At 43.2% G+C, this 21093-nt stretch overlaps 1 protein-coding gene across 1 annotated transcript in view; it reads right to left on the minus strand.

Moving 5' to 3' along the window:
• ASPM (abnormal spindle microtubule assembly) overlaps positions 1–21093 on the minus strand; it is a 41812-nt gene that overhangs the window by 4356 nt on the left and 16363 nt on the right. Inside the window, 6 exon segments of the mRNA XM_015406179.1 lie at positions 8338–8514; positions 9836–9990; positions 10954–11146; positions 12570–12740; positions 12990–13139; positions 15765–19819. Coding sequence (XP_015261665.1) covers positions 8338–8514; positions 9836–9990; positions 10954–11146; positions 12570–12740; positions 12990–13139; positions 15765–19819 — 4901 coding nt within the window.

A 21093-nucleotide genomic window follows, 5' to 3' on the forward strand; every position in this document is an offset into this window, starting at 1 on the left:
CTCGTCGGTACGGCTTCTTCTGGCTTCTTCCTCCCAGTGGTGGTACAGCGGGCCTCTCTGGCGCTCGGCGTGCTTCTGGTGCAGCTTCTGGTTCCGTCCATTAAGGTTCCACCGCGCATGCGCCTTTCACGCACCGGCGTCCTCCTGGCTCCGCCTTCACCAGCGTCCGGCCCCTCGAAGATGTTATGCCTCCGTTGCCATTTTTCCGCCGCTTGCTGTCTCCTGCTCGCCGCCTCGCCTCTCGTCGTCGAAGGGTGGACTCTATCCAGCATTATCCCCGTCTAAGGTCCCTCCCCTCCCCAAGCCCCACCCTCCCCAGGTGGCACCTTGGTGCACCCCTAATAAAAAATATTTATTTTTTTATTTATTTAATTTTCGACTTGCTACCCCGCTCAAACCCCCCACAGGGGGTCTCTGAGCGGCTCTACAGTTAATCGTTATCCCTTACCTAAGGCCACATATATATGTAGGTACCCATTGATCTACTCGCACATTAGGTGTTACATCGTGCTTTCGAACCGCTGGGTTGGCGGGAGCTGGGACAAGGGCCAGGTGCTCACTCTGGCTGTGGTGGGGAATCGAACAGCTGTCACAGCTGTGTATAGATGTTATATGCAGGCGTTTAACCGCCTGCGCCACCGCTCCCTCCAAAGTGTGTTCTTTTTGATTTGGACGAGGATGTTACAACCATCGAGTTTGGCTGAGGGTGGGAGAATAAAAATTCAGCTCCGGTCTCCTGGAATCTGTACATGTGGTCCAGGCGTCTTGTTGACACTGGGGCCGATGAAGGTTTTTCCCATGGTGCTTTCGCAGCTTGTAAAAGGACCGCAGACATGGGCAGTGTTATGGTAGTGGAGGTATCCAGTTGCATGATATTGAAGACAGCATCTGTAACCTGAGGTTGGTGTTGAACTACTGAGAGGCCTAGAGAATGGGCCATTCTTTTGACGAGGTCTGCATAGGACGTGAGATTGTCGGATGGGGATATAGGGAGATCATCAGCGACAGCTTGGTTAGGAGACTTCTGGTCAGGAGAGGTGTTAACCTCAGAGGCCTCTGTATCAGAATCCTCTTCTGCAGAATCAGAAGAGCCCTGGTCTGGCACTTGAATTGGAGTGACTTCCATTTGACTGGTTAAAATCTTTGGTGGTACGACCTGGGGGCTGGGACAACAACGTTCCGGATTATGGTGGGAAGGATCGTCTGCCAGAGGACGAGACAGAGCTGCTGAAGGTCTGGATTTGTAGGGCGACCTTGATCTGTGGACAGAATGGGTCGGGTACCGATCCCAGTCGGAATAGCCTGCCGGAGTCAACCACGGCATGGATGGTGGATAACCCCCGTAGAGATACCTCAGTTGGCGTTGATCCCAAGACAGAGGTAGTGGTGGGAGAATAAAGTCTCGGGGGGATCGACTTCTAGAATGGGTACGTCTCGGAGAAGACAAAGGAGTAGCTTGTCCTTGAGAGCGGTCTCTATAAACTCGGTCATTGATGTTGACCGGTTCAAGAAGCAGACATGGAGGGTGGCGCTGCGTGCTGCTAGAGGCGTGTCGATTCCGGCGTGAATAGATGTTGGGAGCCTCTGACACCATCGATGTCGACTACGGGGAAGGAGAGGGAGAAGCCTCTGCATCCATAGGACGAGTAAGGAGCTGCAACGTCTTCTAGTTGTTGTACAGGGGAGTCCAATAGCTGAATGGTCGGTATCGGTGGAGGGGCATGGACCTCCGATGTCGATACTGCCGTTGGAGTGGGAGGCACATTTGGGGCATCACCCAGTGCAGACACCGCTACCTTCCCCTTTTTTGCCGCCTTTAGGGACTTAGAGGAGCCCTTTTTTGTGGACTTGTGCTCCTTACATGGCTTGGGCTTCTTCTTCACCGGAGTAGAAGCGGAGGATTGTGCCTTCGATGCCGGTGGTTTCGATGTTGGTTGGCCGATATCAGAGGCAGGCCTTGATGCCGGAGCCGTTGATGTCGATGGTCTCTCGGACTCCATAGCTGAGGGAGGATGTAACGCCGACTCAAGTAATGCCACTTTAAGGCGTGCAGCTCGGTTTTTTCGTGTCTGGTTCGAAAACCTAGCACAGTGCCTGCAAGACTCAGGTCAATGAGACTCCCCCAAACAAAAAATACAAAGGATGTGGCGGTCAGGTGGAGCGAGTTTGCTGCCGCAACCCTTACAGCGGTTGAAAATAAACTCACTTCTTCTCCATAAAAAATAAAGATGTAGAAGAAAGAAGGGGGGGGGGGCCGAAGGCCAAACTGAGGTAAAACCGACAACTTCCCCCTCAACACAAAAACAACTTTTTTTTTTTAGTTTTTGAAGACCAAACGAAGAAGGCTGAGAAAAGGGAAGAAAACTGAGGGGGGAGGTATCCAGTTGCACGATATCAAAAACGGCATCTGTAACTTGTGGCTGTTGTTGTATGACTGAGAGGCCTAGAGAATGGGCCATTCTCTTAACAAGGTCTGCATAGGAAGTGAGGTTGTCGGATGGGGATATAGGTAGATCATCTGCAACAGCTTGGTTAGGAAACTTGTGGTCAGGAGAGGTGTTAACCTCGGAGGCCTCCGTATCAGAATCCTCTTCTGCAGAATCAGAAGAGCCCTGGTCTGGCACTTGAATTGGAGTGACTTCCATTTGACTGGTTAAAATCTTTGGTGGTACGACCTGGGGGCTGGGACAACAACGTTCCGGATTATGGTGGGAAGGATCGTCTGCCAGAGGACGAGACAGAGCTGCTGAAGGTCTGGATTTGTAGGGCGACCTTGATCTGTGGACAGAATGGGTCGGGTACCGATCCCAGTCGGAATAGCCTGCCGGAGTCAACCATGGCATGGATGGTGGATAACCCCCGTAGAGATACCTCAGTTGGTGTTGATCCCAAGACAGAGGTAGTGGTGGGAGAATAAAGTCTCGGGGGGATCGACTTCTAGAATGGGTACGTCTCGGAGACAAAGGAGTAGCTTGTCTTTGAGAGTGGTCTCTATAAACTCGGTCATTGATGTTGACCGGTTCAAGAAGCAGACATGGAGGGTAGCGCTGCGTGCTGCTAGAGGCGTATCGATTCCAGCGTGAATAGATGTCGGGAGCCTCTGACACCATTGATGTCGACTACGGGGAAGGAGAGGGAGAAGCCTCTGCATCCATAGGACGAATAAGGAGCTGCACCATCTCGATATCGGAGTAAGGACGGTCTTCTAGTTGTTGTACAGGGGAGTCCAATAGCTGAATGGTCGGTATCGGTGGAGGGGCATGGACCTCCGATGTCGATACTGCTGTTGGAGGCACATTTGGGGCATCACCCAGTCCAGACACCGCTACCTTCCCCTTTTTTCCCACCTTTAGGGACTTAGAGGAGCCCTTTTTTGCGGACTTGTGCTCCTTACATGGCTTGTGCTTCTTCTTCACCGGAGTAGAAGCGGAGGATTGTGCCTTCGATGCCGGTGGTTTCGATGTTGGTTGGCCAATATCGGAGGCAGGCCTTGATGCCGGAGCCGTCGATGTCGATGGTCTCTCGGACTCCATAGCTGAGGGAGGATGTAACGCCGACTCAAGTAATGCCACTTTAAGGCGTGCAGCTCGGTTTTTTCGTGTCTGGTTCGAAAACCTAGCACAGTGCCTGCAAGACTCAGGTCAATGAGACTCCCCCAAACAAAAAATACAAAGGATGTGGCGGTCAGGTGGAGCGAGTTTGCTGCCGCAACCCTTACAGCGGTTGAAAATAAACTCACTTCTTCTCCATAAAAAATAAAGATGTAGAAGAAAGAAGGGGGGGGGGGAGCCCGAAGGCCAAACTGAGGTAAAACCGACAACTTCCCCCTCAACACAAAAACAACTTCTTCTTTTTTAGTTTTTGAAGACCAAACAAAGAAGGCTGAGAAAAGGGAAGAAAACTGAGGGGGGAAATCCGAAGAGCCGTGAGACAAATAGCCAAAAAAGCGAACCGATCAGACCAACGAAGAAAAGGTCTTTCCAACGCAGCAGTTTGAAGGAACTGGCGGGATGTCCGCGCCCTCCCCTCTGGGCATGCGTGGTGGGGTTCCTGCGCATGCCCGAGGTCTGGGCGCGAAAATCCGTTAAAGAGCTTGCTACAATGCTGATCAATCCAGCGCGTGCGCACTAGATCCTATGGGTGTGAAGCACAGAGACCACATCAAAGATCTCTTATTATTTCCCAATCTCTTTTCTGGGCCTCAGGCTTCTTAAATTTCAATAGTTTTTTAATATTCTTTTTTTTTTCAATTACAAAATACTTAGCAATATCTCTGTTTTACTTACGTTCTTAAACTGTCTATATAGGCACTTGATTTATCTTTTGAGCACCTTACAGTCAGAATCATACCAATTATTTCTGTCGGTTGTAACCTATCCCATGGGCTTTGCTGTCACCAAGGAAGGCTTGAAAAAGTCCATTAAATCCATTAAAAATTCTATATTAGCCATGTTCTCAATTATTTGGGGACCTGTACATCTGGTTTCTATCAAGTTCATTTGTGTTTTCGCTTTCACTTCAATGGCTTTACACCATCTCAGTGATCTTAAGGTGTTATGTGTCTGGATTAGTGCAAAGTTCGTTACCTTAGGTGAGTGATGGTAAACATCTAGACATAATAATAATTGTACAGAATAATGATCACCTCCCCAAATAATCCTTCACTTCCAGGGATTCCACTCTTCTGAGTAAGTCAGCAGAAGCAAGAAAATAGTCTACTACACTTGCTCGTAGATGATTTATAAAGGAAAAATCTCTTTTTCCATCAAACCTTGTACATCTATTTAATATTATCAGATCATTCTTTAGTAATAAGGATGCAAAATGTCTGCCAGATCCTTTAATTAGAAAGTCCTTTTATCCAAATGTTTATAGATTTTCAAAAAAGGTCCTCATTTGTCTCCCCAATTCTAGCATTAAAATCTCCAGCGATAAGTACTGTGGTTGTAGGATGAATCCTGGCCAAAGATTCCAAGTAGTCCTCTAACTGGGTCCAGCACTGGGATATTTTAAATTATGGAAAAATGGTGGGATATGAATGTTCACCGGAATTATAGAAAATTCCATAAATTCCAGTAATGTCATAACACAGGGAAGACTATTAGGTAACTCAATAACACTGACTTTACTGAGGATTATTGAGATCAGACAGATCAATCCTACAGAGCACCTTCCACTTTTCCCAGTATCAGTTGCAAGTATGGTAGAAAATAATACAAGGTGAAGCCAGAGAGATAAACTTTGCTCTTTACTCATGTTTCCTGAAGTAGTATTAGGTCAAATCTACTCAGGCATTCTTTAACATCACTTGTCATCCTAGCAGCCCACCCAGTCATGTTCCAGGATTATATATTTTTCTTTAGAGGCTGGATCCCCAGCTGAACCATCCAGAAACCTGTGACCAAAAGGACTCAAGGGCAGAGCTAGTTTCTCATTCTATGAGGGCCTGTTTGAAGGCATCTTGGCTGAGCAGGACTATTCATCTGATTTACCGTCAACTTGTATTTTAATGTCATATAGGGTAGTCAACCTTTGTAATCTCTGGATCATGTCCTGATCTCTTAGTTGGAGGGCACCAAAGGATGCTAATAAGTTATCTTCAGTGCCCTCAATTTCACCTATACTAGTACCGTTATGCACTACAGTAGCCACGTTCGGCTGAGGGGAGGTAGATATTAATAAAGGGTCATTTTGAAGGGGTGGTTCTTCAGGTTTCCAAGGGTACTTTCGATTGTTCATGAAACCAGTGCACTGCTTAGATACTGGCTCTGGGAAGATGAAATCAATAAGAAGTTCCCAATCATCTTCTATTTGACTGGGTTGGGGCCATGGTCTTTTTTATTTTTCCTTAGCTGAGATGAAACCTCTGAACTCTTTAAGAGGGGGGGTCTTCCCTTTTAGATGGAATGGTTAACAAACAAAGTAATGGAAGCTGTAAAAGGTAAAAAGGATTCCTTTAAGCGGTGGACTATTAATGTTGGTATCTGTGGAGAGTAAAAATTAAGTCAGACTCTATCCTCCCTCAGGAAACCTGGAATTCTTTCCACAAATTTTGTCAATGGGAGATGGGTGTTTATGTAGTAGGTAAGATAGATGTAGCACATAAGATAATGTTCTCTAAACGCCCATTTATTCATCCAACTTATCACTCGACCATTATAGGATAAGATGTTCAGTACTGTTTTGTTACTATCAAGGATCAAAAGGTGAGCAAGGAGATCCAAATTTGATACAGGATTACCACCCCCATCATTTTCTTGTCAGTCACCCCATCCTCACCCTTACATTGATAAATCACACCTTCTGGTTTACTTAAATCTTGCTTTCTCATTGCCATAGTAGATGTCACTGTTTTTCATTTCCAAATGTTTACATCCCTTGCACCCCATATTGTCCTTACTCTCCTTTACCAGAAAACCTTCAATACATTTACTATATGTAATTTCTTGAAGATCATCTTTCATATTTATCTAAGTACGAAGTTCCAGTCCTTCTATATGCAGATGACACAGTATAATGTCTAGTTCAATAGTGGGCTTCCACAAGCTGATAAAAAATTTCGAGCTTTACTATTATCATGAGGACTTGTCCACCAAGGCAGTGAAATCCAAGTCATAGTATCCACCAAAAGGAAAAAGGAGGAAATCTTCAAATGGGACATAGCAGGCCAACCTATGGAACAGGTCAATCAATTCAAATATCTGGGAATCCACTTTGAAGCATCTCTTACACGGAAAATACACTTGGATTTATCAAGGAACACAGCCTTGAAAGTAGGGAAGACAACTGTAAAATACTTCTACTCATCAGGAGGTGAATTTGTCCCCTCAGTCATAAAGCTATTTAATGCTAAGGTTCTAAACCAATTCCTGTATGGTGTGGAAATTTGGATTCAAGCCGCTTCTGAAAAAAATTGATCCCATCCAGTACAACTTTTTCCAACATTTATTGACTACTCCCAGATGTGTCTCAGGCGTAGCACTGAGAGCGGAACTAGGCAAACTATCGATGGAAGCTAGGACTTGGATTAAAGCATTTCTCTTCAAAGTAAAGGTTTTAAAATCTGAGGGAGGATCTAATCTATTTGAGCTTATCCAGGCAGATAAACATTATAGCCAATGGGATCAGCTATTGGAAAAGAAAATGAAATGCCTAGGAATAACAAATGATATAATTAAGAATACAGAAACTAAAGACATTATAAGGCAAATTAAAAAGTGTGTAAGTTGGATGTTACAAGTACGTCTGTTATAATACTCTAATAGAAGATGCAGATGCTCATATGATAAAATTGAATCCATCGAATATATAATTATGAAGTGCCCTATATTCAACGAGCTGAGGGTAATTTAGTCACCTCTTTACTAAAAAAATACAGAATTGCTAAATGTGTGAGCCCAGGTCTTATGTCTACTATCGGCTACAAATTATCGTGTCACCCTCTTCAGTGGCAAAATTTCCTAGGCACAATAATCAAATATAAGATAAATAATACTGAGTAAGGTCTTTAAAAATAATTTTTGGTTCTAACTTCTGCTTAAGGCAATAGCGGTATGAGCAGTACTTGATAGATAGAATCTCTTTTATTATATGTATAATGCACAGAGTCAACACAATATTAGTTCAGGGATGTCAAAATATCCAGAAACCAAGCTCCAGATTTCTCACCCTGCTAAAAAAAGGCTATCAGTTTTCCTAAGTGAGAGATCAGCAGCAGAATTAGTGGTCAACTTCTAAGGGTAGCATTTAGTATCAAAACCTTTAAAGCTAATCATTCTGGAAGTTTATAAAATGTTGTCTATTAATATTGTTTGTGAGTATGTTTAATAGTTTTCTTGTAAAAACGTTTGGTCTAAACGTTTGGTCTAAATTATCTTGTAATTATATGTCATGTGTCTTATAGTAGCTGTTTGTACGTTTGGCTTAAGAACTCTGGTCAATGAAGCTAATAAATGAAAGGAAAGGAAATCTAATCTTTCCTGTCCCTCTACTGACTGGGTGCACAAGCTACTAATGAATGGGCATGCTAACTTGTTTCTTTGCCAGAGAAAAAGAAGTGTGCGTGGATCCGACCCAGATTTTTGATATTTGAGTTATTTGTACATTAAATGCAGTCTTTGTAAAAGCAAAGAATATCAGCTCCTGCAACTTGACAGAAGCCCTTTATATTGTGTACAAGATAAAATGCAATTTGTACTGATTGGCTATACACTACCAGCCAGATCAGCTCACTAACAGTTGCAAGGCTGGTTGTTCCCCATGTCTCCCACATTACTCTGAAAATCATCTTAGAAGCAAGTCAGCTCTGTGAAATAAGCAAAAATGTATCAGACTTACAAATGCTCTGGTTGAATCTTTGGAAAGAAGAGCCAACAGGCAGCAGGTCTTCGTAAAAATGCTTCCACCTCTCTCTGAAATTTTGTCACCAGCTCTCTCACGGTACATCTGAAGTAGGTCCAGCAATGTATCTACTGAATTTTCCACTGCATAAACAGCTTGAGTTGTCCTTTCATACTTGAAAAGGAGAAACACACTGCTCATTTACAGTACATCCTTAAGAATCCTATCTTTGAGCTATAAAGGCATAACAACTATAGCGGACGGTGTCCAACTACTTGATATCATTATTTACAAGCCTTACACCGGACATGTAGAAGCAAATCATTTTTACAGTATGACGATGGAAGAACAAACATGCCCAGTTACGCTTACCTACAGGAAAAGGTTTCCACATGGTGTAAAAAACAAACATGGGCAGCATGGGCAAAGGATCACCTGGCTCAGTTTGCTTGTGATTTTAGACAGAAACTTAACTTCTAAACACAGAAGTTCACTTATGCTCATTTTTACGTTATAGACCAGTGTCTAGACCAAGTCATAAAAAAGAACACCAGATGTTTTTGGATTTCACTCTCACAGATACACTAAAATGAGCAGCGACTCACAAAAGCTCCTACTCTGCCACAAATTTTGTTAGTCTTTAAGGTTCTACTGGACTTTTGTTCTTTTCTACTCCTACAGACAGACCAACATGGCTATCCATCTTGAGCTAAACACTAAATTGTAAATTTAATCCTATGTGCATATATGAAGCCAAAATTTAAATGAACAGCCAAACCTGTTTGTTTGTGAAGAATGACTAGAGTTTAGACTAGCAGACCTAATTCCAATATCCAAAGGAAAAACTTTCTTGCTCTTTCCAAAACAAAAGGATTTGATCCAATGGAGATTTTCTTCAGACAAAAGGATTTCCTCCTGTGAAGAATACTTGGGGGGTACTTTGGGCTGCTGTCAGAAGGGAGAGGTGAGAAAGTCATGTTCCTTGGGAGGAAATCCTTCCATGAGCAGAAATACCTTGTTGGATCCAAGTTAATGACTGAACTATTGAATAGCTGTACTTTGTTCATATACATTTTCATTGTTTCATTGTTTCAAAACCATAATGAAATAGAGAGCCAGTTTGGTGTAGTGGTTAAGTGTGTGGACTCTAATCTGGGAGAACTGGGTTTGATTCCCCACTCCTCCACTTGCACCTCCTGGGTCAGTCACAAGCTCTGGCACAGCTGTTCCTGAAAGAGCAGTTTGTGTCAGAGCTCTCTCAGCCCCACCCACCTCACAGGGTGTCTGTTGGGGGGAGGGGAAGGGAAGGGAAAGGAGTTTATAAGCCACTCTGAGACTCGAAGTGAAGGGCGGGGTATAAATCCAATCTCTTCTTCTTCTAGATAAACTTTACCCCAAAACTGCGGAAAATGTAATGTGTATCACTGAATCACTAACTTGTTTTGAGAAGCAGGTTTTTCCAATACAAACCAATTATTAAAAAAAAAAAAATTACCTTTGATAAATTAAGCAGGATTTGAACTGAGTATCTGATAACGTCCATAGAAGGGACACTGCGATTGCAGCTCCGAATCAAAGTAAAAATAGTGGCAACTGCTTTGGTTTGGGCCATACTTTCACAGCAAACAGGAGATAATCTGGTTACAACCTCTAGAGAAAGAAAACAAGCCACTGTGGTCAGTATATATTTTCAAATAAGAGCAACAGTGAGAAAGTATGCTAGAAAAATAAATTAGAGACTCTCTTTCCTGGTATCTTCAGAGGCACTATTAGGCTTTCCAAACTAAATTGCAAGCTCAGAAATAATTATTCTGGGGAGGGGGAGAATGGCTGTTTTTCCAAACCCAATTTCTGAAGCAACCTTGGGGAGAGGAAGCTCCACATATGAGGGAATGATTTGGCACTCGTATCATCTACTCCTGACAATAAATGGATCCAGCCACTCTGCTCAGGAAAATTCAAAGTTTTCCTCCAGCCTGGGGAACCTTTCTCCAGCTTAAGCGGTTCTTCTGTTCAAAGTCACTTAAGCTGGAAAAAGGCTTCTATCTTTGCTGAGCAGAGTGATTGGATCCACCCCAGTGTGCTCAAGGATAGGAATTACAGGCATCTACCACTAACACTCCAGCCCATGCTAGGGTAACGCTCACCAGCAACCTGCCGTATCTGATCAGTTCCCAACTTGGGACCTCAAACTAGAATGCAAAGTACCCACAGAAGATATAATTCAATCACAGGCTTCAAGGAATAAATTATACTCCCTCTTCCAATAATTTCTTGTGAGAGACTAGTAGCTCCCAAGCACTGAAAGCTCGCTTGCCCTAAAGCAAGCAAAAGCTGCATTAACAAATGCTCCTTGCACTCTGTTAATGAAATGTGGCTCAACAAGATTCAGATATTATGAGTTTTTGGCTGAAAATACAATGGTGGGGTAAAGAAGAATTCTTCTGAATTTGAAATGTGTTGGTCATAAAATTACCAATAATTAGTTTCTCAAAAGATTTAACTCAGAACAAAATGAGAGGCCTTTGTACAATTAATATACACCAAATCAAAAAGACTGGTTGTTTATATATCACTAAAGAGAAATGATTTTACAAGTTTGGTATTACTAACCCAGGTCTTTTAAAGCTGCCAGAATGTATGAAAAATGTTTGTATTTTAGAAGGTAATCAATGGCAAGTGCAGTTCTATTACATAGCTTCATCTCTTCCTTGCTTTCTTTATTGGCCATCACCAAACTATCGCGCAGAGCTCTAGTTTCATCAGTGTCAGTCTTTTTCCTCCACGAATATCCTCTCCACAAAGCCTAAAAACAAGCCCAGAATGAACTAATTATTATGTTCAAAGACCAGCAAAAGAATAAAAAAAGGATAATTCAGATATTACAGTGAGTGAACATTTGGGAAGTGCACATGGAAATAGTGTCTGTGTAATGACCCAATAACTTCTCTAAGTGATCCCATGATCACAGGTGTACGAAATGAAGGTTAGTCACACAAAGTTACAGGATGATCCTTTAAGTGCAGGGGCAGAAAATCTTTTTGTTGGCAAGAGATCCTTCTCAAGAGAAGTGTGAGCCCTTTGGCCTGTCTTGTAAGGAGACCCTGGGGGAAGCAATGGCAGCAACTGGAGACAAAAAGGCACCAGCTGTGCAGCACTCATGGGCAGCTGAGCTGGAGGCTTGCTCTAGCCTCACTAGCTGTTTTGCTCGGAGCAGATGACGAAGCCAGAGTGTGCCCGGACTTGAGAGCCCACCCAGGGCTGTCTAGCTCTATCAGCAGTTCAAGACCAGTGGAAGGGGAGTGACCTTCTAATCAGTGCCTAACAGCTGATAGAGTCAGGAAGCACCCAGAGGGCTCCTGTGCAGGCTCCACCAGCTGTTTGGTGCTGATCGGAGGGAAACACCCCCCCTACAATCAGTGCCAAGCAATGGATGAGCTGCGGATGCAACACCCTGCCTGGAGTGCCATGGCTTAATCAGTCAGTCCTGAAGAAGGCCTCGGTGTGCCCACAGTGCTCTTGAGTCCTAACATCATCACCTGTTTGGTGCTGAGCCAGAGTGTGCCCAGACTTGAGAGCCCACCTAGGGCTGTCTAGCTCTATCAGCAGTTCAGGACCAGTGGAAGGGGAGTGACCTTCTAATTAGTGCCTAACAGCTGATAGAGTCAGGAAGCACCCAGAGGGCTCCTGTGCAGGCTCCACCAGCTGTTTGGTGCTGATCGGAGGGAAACACCCCCCCTACAATCAGTGCCAAGCAATGGATGAGCTGCGGATGCAACACCCTGCCTGGAGTGCCATGGCTTAATCAGATATTATGAGTCCTGAAGAAGGCCTCGGTGTGCCCACAGTGTTCTTGAGTCCTAACATCATCACCTGTTTGGTGCTCAAAGAGATGCTTCCCCCCCCCCAGTCAGCACTGACCAACTAATGAGAAACAAATGACAGTTGAGCAACTGGTAGGTTTGGATGGAATGGCTGGTGAACCACTTTACTAATATGCTAGATTTATTTTAGATGGAGTTCACAAGATCTTTTCTGGGAGGAAGCTTACCTAGGCTGAACTAAATTTAAAATCCAAAAGCTGAAACCCATCCTTCTAAGTACCCACATCCTTCATTTCTTTACCCACAGAGGAAAAAAAGCACATGATACATCCAAGTAACAAAATAGAAGTTTTAGTCATCATTCCATGGCTCAAAGAAAAGCACTTCTCAAGTATGTTTATTTACCTGAAATTTAGTTATTCCATTATTTAAGGTCTTTTGGCTCACACCTGTCTGGATTTTACTTGAACTTGCATTTTTATGCTTCATCCATTTCCTCACCACTCTCTGAATTTTAATAATTTTCTCACGATACTGCAGGAATTTCCTCCTCTGTACCTTTGCACGATACCATCTCTATTTAAAACAAATGTACATTACTACTTTGAGGGAGAGAGGACAAAGAGCAGATTTTCCATGTGGCTGCATTATGCAGGTGACTGCATCTTTGACGAAGAGTTTAATCAACCATCTACGTATATGTTTGAGCTTCAGTACAAGTTTAAGCAAGAAAATCTATGGAGAAATGAACATTTTTACAAAGAAAACTGAACATGTTTAATAGAAGAAATGTAAAAAAAAAGCCTTTGTTTCCAGCAAACTAACCTGAATGTACAAAACAGAAGCAAGTTGCATCTGTTCATGCTTCCAGAGAAGATGACTTCTATAAGCCCTTTGAATTCTAACAGCAGAAAGATGATGATATGCACAAGCTGCAAAATGAAGTAGGGAATGTTGCCATTTCTGTTCCAATATCTAGAGGAGGAAATAAAATAAATAAGCAATCCAAACAGATATTCAGAGCAGAAAGACAGTTTTAGAATGGCTATTCTACACAGTCACATATATGAAAGCTTTAAAAACTTCAGCAGAAAACATTTTCTATTACACTGTCCTTCTAGCAGAGTCTACATGGGAAAACTGGGAAGAGGCTTCCTGAGAAAGACTACTCAATACCCAGAAAAGTTACTGCAGTGATTAGCAGCAAGTGTTTTGGAGTGGTTAGTCTTGCTGGACCGGGATGTGGGAGTCATGGGCTCAAATCCCTGGTCTGTCATAAAGGCCCAGTAGGTGGCCTTGGAGCAGGTACTTTCTTTTAGTCAAATCTATCTTACAGGGTGGTTGTTCTGAGGGTAAAATGGAGGAGAGGAGAATGATACTGTATGCCACTTTGGGTCCCCATTGGGGATAAAAGCAGGGAATAAGAAAAACTTATATGAGATGAGAACTCTGGTTTTTTAAAACTACCTTAATAGACCTCACCCCCACACCACCACTTTGAGCAGACACTAGCCGTGACAGGCTAGAGACAGGGACCCTTACTGTACCTTCCTTTTTTCACCTACCAGGACTAGTAACAGGTTAGGGGGATTTCTATCTGGAAAAAACCTGCTGCACCCTGATTCCAATTCAATCCCTACTTTTTGTTCAGAATTACATTGGATCTTTCACATAACATGAGGTGATGCAGTAAGGTGATGCAGAAGCTAGAGCTTCTATACTGATCATCAGTAAGCAGTAGTTCAACTCCCACTAGGACTGTAGTCTAACTAGGCTGCCCAGTGTAGGGATTTGCAAGTTTTGTTTTTCTCAAAAGGAAGACTTCCATTTAACCGGAAGTCGTTGTCAAAGGCTTTCACAGCCGGAGTTCATTAGTTGTTGTAGGTTTTCCAGGCTGTATGGCCATGGTCTTGGCATTGTAGTACCTGACGTTTTGCCAACAGCTGTGACTGGCATCCTCAGAGGTATAACACAGAAAGATGGAGTACAACCAGACAGATGGAGTAGAGTACTCCATCTTTCTGTGTTATACCTCTGAGGATGCCAGTCACAGCTGTTGGCAAAACGTCAGGTACTACAATGCCAAGACCATGGCCATACAGCCCAGAAAATCTACAACAACTGGAAGTTCTTTCCTCCCAGGTTACATAATCAGTTACATTTAATTAGATCAGGTATTGCTGCCCTTAATTTTCCAAATCAAAAAATACTGGCCATACAGTCACTTTTTCAACTGTTTTTGATTAATATATCTCCTGCAGGAAGACTGAATCATAACAGTAAGTCTGCATAAGAATTAGTAAGGATTTACACTGAGTTTTAACATTTATCAACTCCAGCTATACTTGAACACTAAAGGCAGCTGTGATTAGACTGGCTTTCGAGCAAGGGAACCTTTACCTTTACCTAAAATCCTGTTTAAAGCAACTGTCATATTCACTGATCCAAGTTAAAAATACATCTGATAGAATTATTCTTTTAGAAAGGATATGGCGGAAAAAGCAGCAATAGTTAGCTTTACACAGTGGAGAAACCCTCCAGATAAGATTTGTTGCTCTAACAAAGAATGGAAAGCAGAAAACAGTGGGATTCCACAAATCCAATCCCCCTTTGGAGCCTGATACATGGTATATAAAAGTGATCTACATTTTATACTGAAAGAAAACAAGAGTTGGTAACTTGGCCAATAGTACCATATCCATATCTGCAGGGTTACCTAATGATCATGAATTACCTACCTTAATTCCACTTGCTGTAACCAGGGCTTTTTTTGTAGAAAAAGCCCAGCAGGAACTCATTAGCATAATAGGCCATACCCAGCAGCAGGAACTCATTAGCATATTAGGCTACACCCACGACAGCATGGCTCATTAGCCTCCCCGTGTTACCAGAAGTGTGGTCATCCAGCCACACCCACCTTTTGCTTCTTATTCTGTTTACCTTGTTTGTTGTCAAAATCCAGGGCTTTTTTTGGAGCTGGAACTCCTTTGCATGTTAGGCCACACACCCCTAATGTAGCCAATCCTAATGAGTTCCTGCTGTTGGGTGTGGCCTATTATGCTAATGAGTTCCTGCTGTTGGTTGTGGCCTATTATGCTAATAAGTTCCTGCTGGGTGTGGCCAACTTGAGAGCCAGTCGGAACTCCGTTCCTGTGCGTTCCTGCCCAAAAATAGCCCTGGCTGTAACTATTAAAAACACTACTGACAAGCATGTACTTATACAAGCTACACTTTGACAGCAGCTTTCATTTATACTTCCTAATCAGAACAGTTTTGTTATAATGTAGCCAAATATAAGAATTTGTAAAATTCCACTAACTTTAACAGAGAATGTTTGTGTTCTTTCTTTAGTAGACATGGATTTGACACATAAATCTCTTGTTTCAGATATTGGACGGGGGAAGAAAGTAATTTGATTGGGAGAGCCACAGAGTAATTTTCAGGGTTAGAACTGGAGGGAGGAGACCACCTAATATCTTTGTTACAACAGCCCCATAGCCATCCCTATGCCTAGTTTTGATTTTAACCGTGGGTCTGTATGTACTGACATATATTATCATAATTACCAGCAATTAGCACTAGAATAGTATGGATAAATACCTGCATTTTTACTGCACTTCTTATTCGGCAAACCCTTCGACGTTCAAGGAATCCTCTTACAGTCGCTTGAACAACAACGATGCTCCTCAGAGTTTGTAAGTAAGCCCTTCTTTGATGTTGCATGGCCAAGAAAGATCGAAAATACTGTTGTATTACAATAGCAGCTTTCCTGTATTTCTGGTACCGCACTCTGGCTTTCTTTCCCCGGTAAAGAGCCTGTAATGTAACAGCTGCAGTTTTGTACTGAGTAATCTCACTATCCATAGCCATGTGAACATAAGGCTGAATTTTCCTTGCCATGTCAACTTCTTTTGCTTTTCTGCGTGCTACCATTCCACGATAAGCAGACTGAATCGTTATCACAGCCCAGCATAGCTGTTTATAACGTTTATGCTGCACATGCATACGGTAAAGAGACTGGATGACACTTGAAGAGATGTGCATGGCTCTCAGTTCTTTCCGAACTCTCATACCTCTGTAAGAGGCCTGAATCACCACTGCAGCCTTCCATACCTCCAGGTATACCTTTCGCTGATGTTTCCCTTTTAGGTAAGCACGATAGTAATTTTGGATGGTGACAGCAGCGTGCCGCAGTCTCTGGTAAGAGAGCCTCTCCCGATACATTCTAAATTCTGCCTGAATTGCTCTTGCTGCAGAATGCATGTGTCGAACTTTTCTCCGTATTTTAAAACCTCTGTAGAAAGATTGAATACAAACAGTCGCTGCACGAAGGCAAAGATATTCTCGAGCTTGCCTTCTGGACAAAATCAGTGCTCTGTATCGTCTCTGAAGGACGGCAGCAGCTGCTTGATAAGCAAGGTATCTTCTACGGTCTCTCCACATTTTAAAACTCCTCTGAAGCACAACAGCAGCATGATGCCTTGCCTGACAGCTTGCCTCCTTCATCGTGCAAGAAGCCATCTGAAGGCTAGTGACAGCTCTCTCAGCAGAGGAGTACTGCTGGACTACCAGCTTGCTCAGTTGATAGGCTCTGAATCTGGTCTGTACAGTTATGGCTGCCCATTGCACTTTTTTGTAGGAACAATGTTGCCTGTGCATGCGAAAGTGACTTTGGATGACTGCTGCAGCACTATGCCGCTTCTTTAAGATATGTCGCGTTTTCATTCCTCTATAGGCTGCCTGAAGAATTAAAGCAGAGTGGCGCTGCTTCAAGTATAGTTCTCTTGTGTTGTTAGCTTCTTTGTATGCTCTGTAGTGCTGCTGTATTATGATAGAAGCAAGCTTCACAGCTCTGTAATGACTATGTGCTCTATGCATTCTGAAAGTTGCTTGAATAATGGTAGCAGCCACATGCATTCTCTTCACATGTTTCCTGGCCAACATGCCTCTGAAGGTAGACTGCACGATGACGGCAGATTTACAGAAGTGAAGATACTTGTCGCGCTGCTGTTTTGCTAGTCTTGTAGCATGATACCTCCTCTGAATGGTCACAGCAGCTGCTTTAAGAGAAATGAAACTTTGCCGCTGAAGAAAACCTCTAAATCTCCTTTGAATAGTAGTGGCAGCTGCATGCCTCTTTTTCAAACGGCGCCTTTCTTTCATGCCTCTGAATGCAGATTGAATTTGGAGGGCAGCAATCTTTATCTTCCTGAATTTGTCCATCTGAACATTTCGCTCTTTGCAACCACGATACCACTGCTGAATCAATTTTGCCGCTGTAATTAACTGTCTGAAAGATTTCTGCTGCTTGTACATTCGATAAAATGACTGAATAGAAACTGCAGACTGGTGCAAAGTTTTTAGCTCTTGTCTAACCTTCAAGCCACTGTAGGCAGACTGAAGGATAACGGAAGCCTCTCTTAGCTCCAGATACTTTGCCTGTTCCTGTCTGCTTCTGCAAAGAGCTCTGTATCTTACTTGAATTACAGCTGTTGCTAGCTTCATTGCCTGATATCTAGTGCGAACTTGATGCATCTTAAACATTGCCTGAATACAGACAGCAGCATGATGCATGCATTGAAGTTTTCGCCTGGTTCTCACACCCCTGTAAACTGCCTGGATTTTAACCGTTGCTTCCTTTAGTGCAAGGTACTCCTGCCTTTGGCAGCTGGCTAGGAAAACAGCACGATACCATCTCTGAATAGACACAGCAGCCAGTCTCAAACGTTTGAACTTTTCTCGACTGATGTGCATCTTATAGTAGGACTGTATGACTACTGCAGCCTGATGTTGTTGTTTTATTTGCTCTCTTACCATACTCCCTCTCCAAGCTGCCTGGAGTTGTATGATACAGGTACGGAGCAGAATATATGCCTGCCGTTGTTCTCTACCAGAAATTAGAGCTCTGTAATGCCGTTGAAGTGTTAGAACAGCATTTCTTGTCATTGTGAACTTTTTCAGAGCTTTATACTTCCTAAAGGCAGACTGGATAACAATCACAGCAGCCCACTGTTCCTGAATACGTTTCCTTACTAGCCAGCCACGGGAAGCTGCCTGCAAGGTAATAACAGCTGCTTTAGTCCTTAAGAAACTTTGTCGGATTTTGGATGTTGTTCTGGAAGCCCTATACCATCTCTGAATCATAATGGAAGCTTGAACCATGATTTGGTATTTCGTTCTTGCATTGTATGCCCTAAAAGCTGCCTGGATCTTGAGAGCAGCTTCATTTTGAAGCTGAAGTGTTTTACGCAGTCTATAACCCCTGCAGGCTGCTTGCAAACTGACAGTTGACTTTTTGAGTTGCAGGAAGCTCTGCCTCTGATGGGTTCCCACTCTGTAGGCACGATAGTGTATCTGAATAACAGCAGAAGCTCTACGCAGGCTCAGATAGTGTTGCCTCTCTCTCTTCATTCTGTATTGGGCTTGAAGTACAATCGCAGCCTCTTGTCTTCTCTTCACCCATTTTCTAGTGTGATTTCCTCGTACAACAGCTTGGACTTTTACACAAGCTTGTCTAAGTTTTGCATAGTCTTCTTTCAACTGAAAGGCATGTTTCTGGGAACGGTACCTTTGCTGGACATATATGGCTGCTTCTCTTAATGCACAGTAACGTTTACATGCTTGCCTCATCTTTATAAAAGCCTGAATTTTCACAGCAGCACGTTTTAAGTTTAGAAATCTTTTCCGGGCAACATGAGCACGAAAGCAGGACTGGATTTTTATTACAGATTTCAGCATGTTGACCTTCATCCTAGCTTGTCTTGCTCTGAATGCAGATTGTAAAATGACAGCAGCATGGCGTAATTTCTGGTAAGAAGTAACTGCTTTTTTAGAAGCCATGTAAGCTCTGTATCTGGCTTGAACAACAGAGGCAGCATCTTTAATTGCTTGGTATCTTTTTAGCTGCTGTTGTTTTCTCACGTATGACTGTACCACAATAACAGAATGTTTCACATGCAGAAATCTTTGCCTCTCTTGTCTCATTCTCCAAAATGACTGAATGATACAAACTGCTCTCATCCGCCTTAATAATAAACGAGCTTTCAATCCCCTAAAAGCAGACTGAAGAATTATTATTGCTGCACATTTCTGCAGATACGTTTCCCTTTCAGCTTTTCCCAGTCTGTATGCTCTGTAATACTTCTGAATAGCCAATACACCTGCTTTCTTCTGTTTGTAAACGAATTTAGCTACAATGCATCTGAACCAGGCTTGTATCCGGATAACACTTTGCCTGACATGCAAATACCTGCTTCGGTCTCTGATCATCCTGTACCATGACTGAATTACAACAGCAGCTCTTGTTTTTTTTGCCAGTTCTGTCTCTAGCAATAGCAGCTCAGCTTCCACTTTCTGTTTCATTTTCCATCTTCTAAATGCAGACTGAATCACAAATGCTGACACCTTTAAATTCTGGTAATTTTGGTAATCATTTTTTGTCCTCAATGAAGCCCGCCAGCGCCTTTGAATGGTGAGAGCAGCCCAGAGAACTTTTTTATAAGCAGCCCGTGAAAGCAACATTCTTATCCTTGCTTGTATGAGGACTGTATGATATTGCAGCCGCAGATACTTTATTCTGGTACAATATCCTCTCCAGTATTTCTGGGGGGAGAAATCACAACAGTTATCAATTATTTCAGTTCAAACTTGCTTTTAACATCAAACGATAGATGGTCTGATATACAACTTTGAATCAATTTCTGGGATGTAGGTATTTTTAAACATTCTTTTTTAATACCAGAAAGATAGTCAAGCCCCACCTCTTACTTTATCATTCCAGGCCATTACAAAGGCAGAGCCCTTTTCAATTAACTTATCAGATTCAATATTCAAACCTCCAATGCTTCTATATCAGTATGTTAGCTTGGCCATGTAAACTAAATTCCAGATTAAAACTAGCTTCCCATAATTTCCAGCATGCAACAACTTTCTTGCAGACTGACTATTAATTGCACATCTGTTAACACAAATGCTGTCCTTTAGATAACAGACCAAAGAGTCCAAAAATAATTCATAGCCAAGTAAATCTAAAATAAGACCTAGAGTTTGACTCAAAAGAGTGTGAATTACTGGAAATAAGCAAACTATTTGCTTAAGTGAAAGTATACCTCCAGCCAGAATTACAGTACATTCAATATATACACATTCCTTTTTATATTTTTAACAACGCTCTTTAAAACACAAACCCATATCCAAGAATCTACCAAGATCTCTAAATTCAGAATTTTATTCTAGCTTTCAACAAAATGTAGATACACTTTTTAAAAAAACAAAGAAAAACAAATATGAAGAGCTGAAATGTATTAGGGGTGTGCAAACAAAAATGTTATTTCGGGGGGTTCACATATATTGGCTCAGAGGTTAAGATGCTGAGCTGCAGACTGGAAGGTCTGTAGCTCGGCAATTCACAAATATTGGCTCAGAGATTAAGACGCTGAGCTGCAGACTGGAAGGTCCGTAGCTCGGCACTTCGAGATCCTAGTGCTCTGTGATGGAGTGAGCTCCCGTCTCTGGCCCCAGCTCCTGTCAACCTAGCAGTTTGAAAGCAAGAAATTGCAAGTAGACAAATAGGTATCGCTTCGCCGGAGCGCTGCAGCCCCATGGAGACCAGAGGAGGCCTGTTGCTGGTTCTCTGGGGCTAGCGCTGGAGCGCTGCCGCCCCAGGGAGGCCCGTTGATGGTTTCCTGGGGCTCGCGCCGGAGCGCTGCCACCTCAGGGAGACCAGAGGAGGCCCGTCACCGGCTCCCTGGGGCTCGCACGGGAGCGCTGCGGCCCCAGGAGACTTGTTGCTGGCTCGTGCCAGAGCGCTGTCGCCCCAGGGAGAGCAGAGGAGGCCCGTTGCCAACTTCCTGGGGCCTGCGCCAGAACGCTGTGGCCCCAGGGAGGCCAGAGGAGGCCCGTCGTCGCCTCCCTGGGCCAGCGCCGGAGC

This window comes from Gekko japonicus, unplaced genomic scaffold, assembly GCF_001447785.1.
Source record: "Gekko japonicus isolate JY-2015 unplaced genomic scaffold, Gekko_japonicus_V1.1 scaffold1097, whole genome shotgun sequence".
Lineage (NCBI taxonomy): Eukaryota > Metazoa > Chordata > Lepidosauria > Squamata > Gekkonidae > Gekko > Gekko japonicus.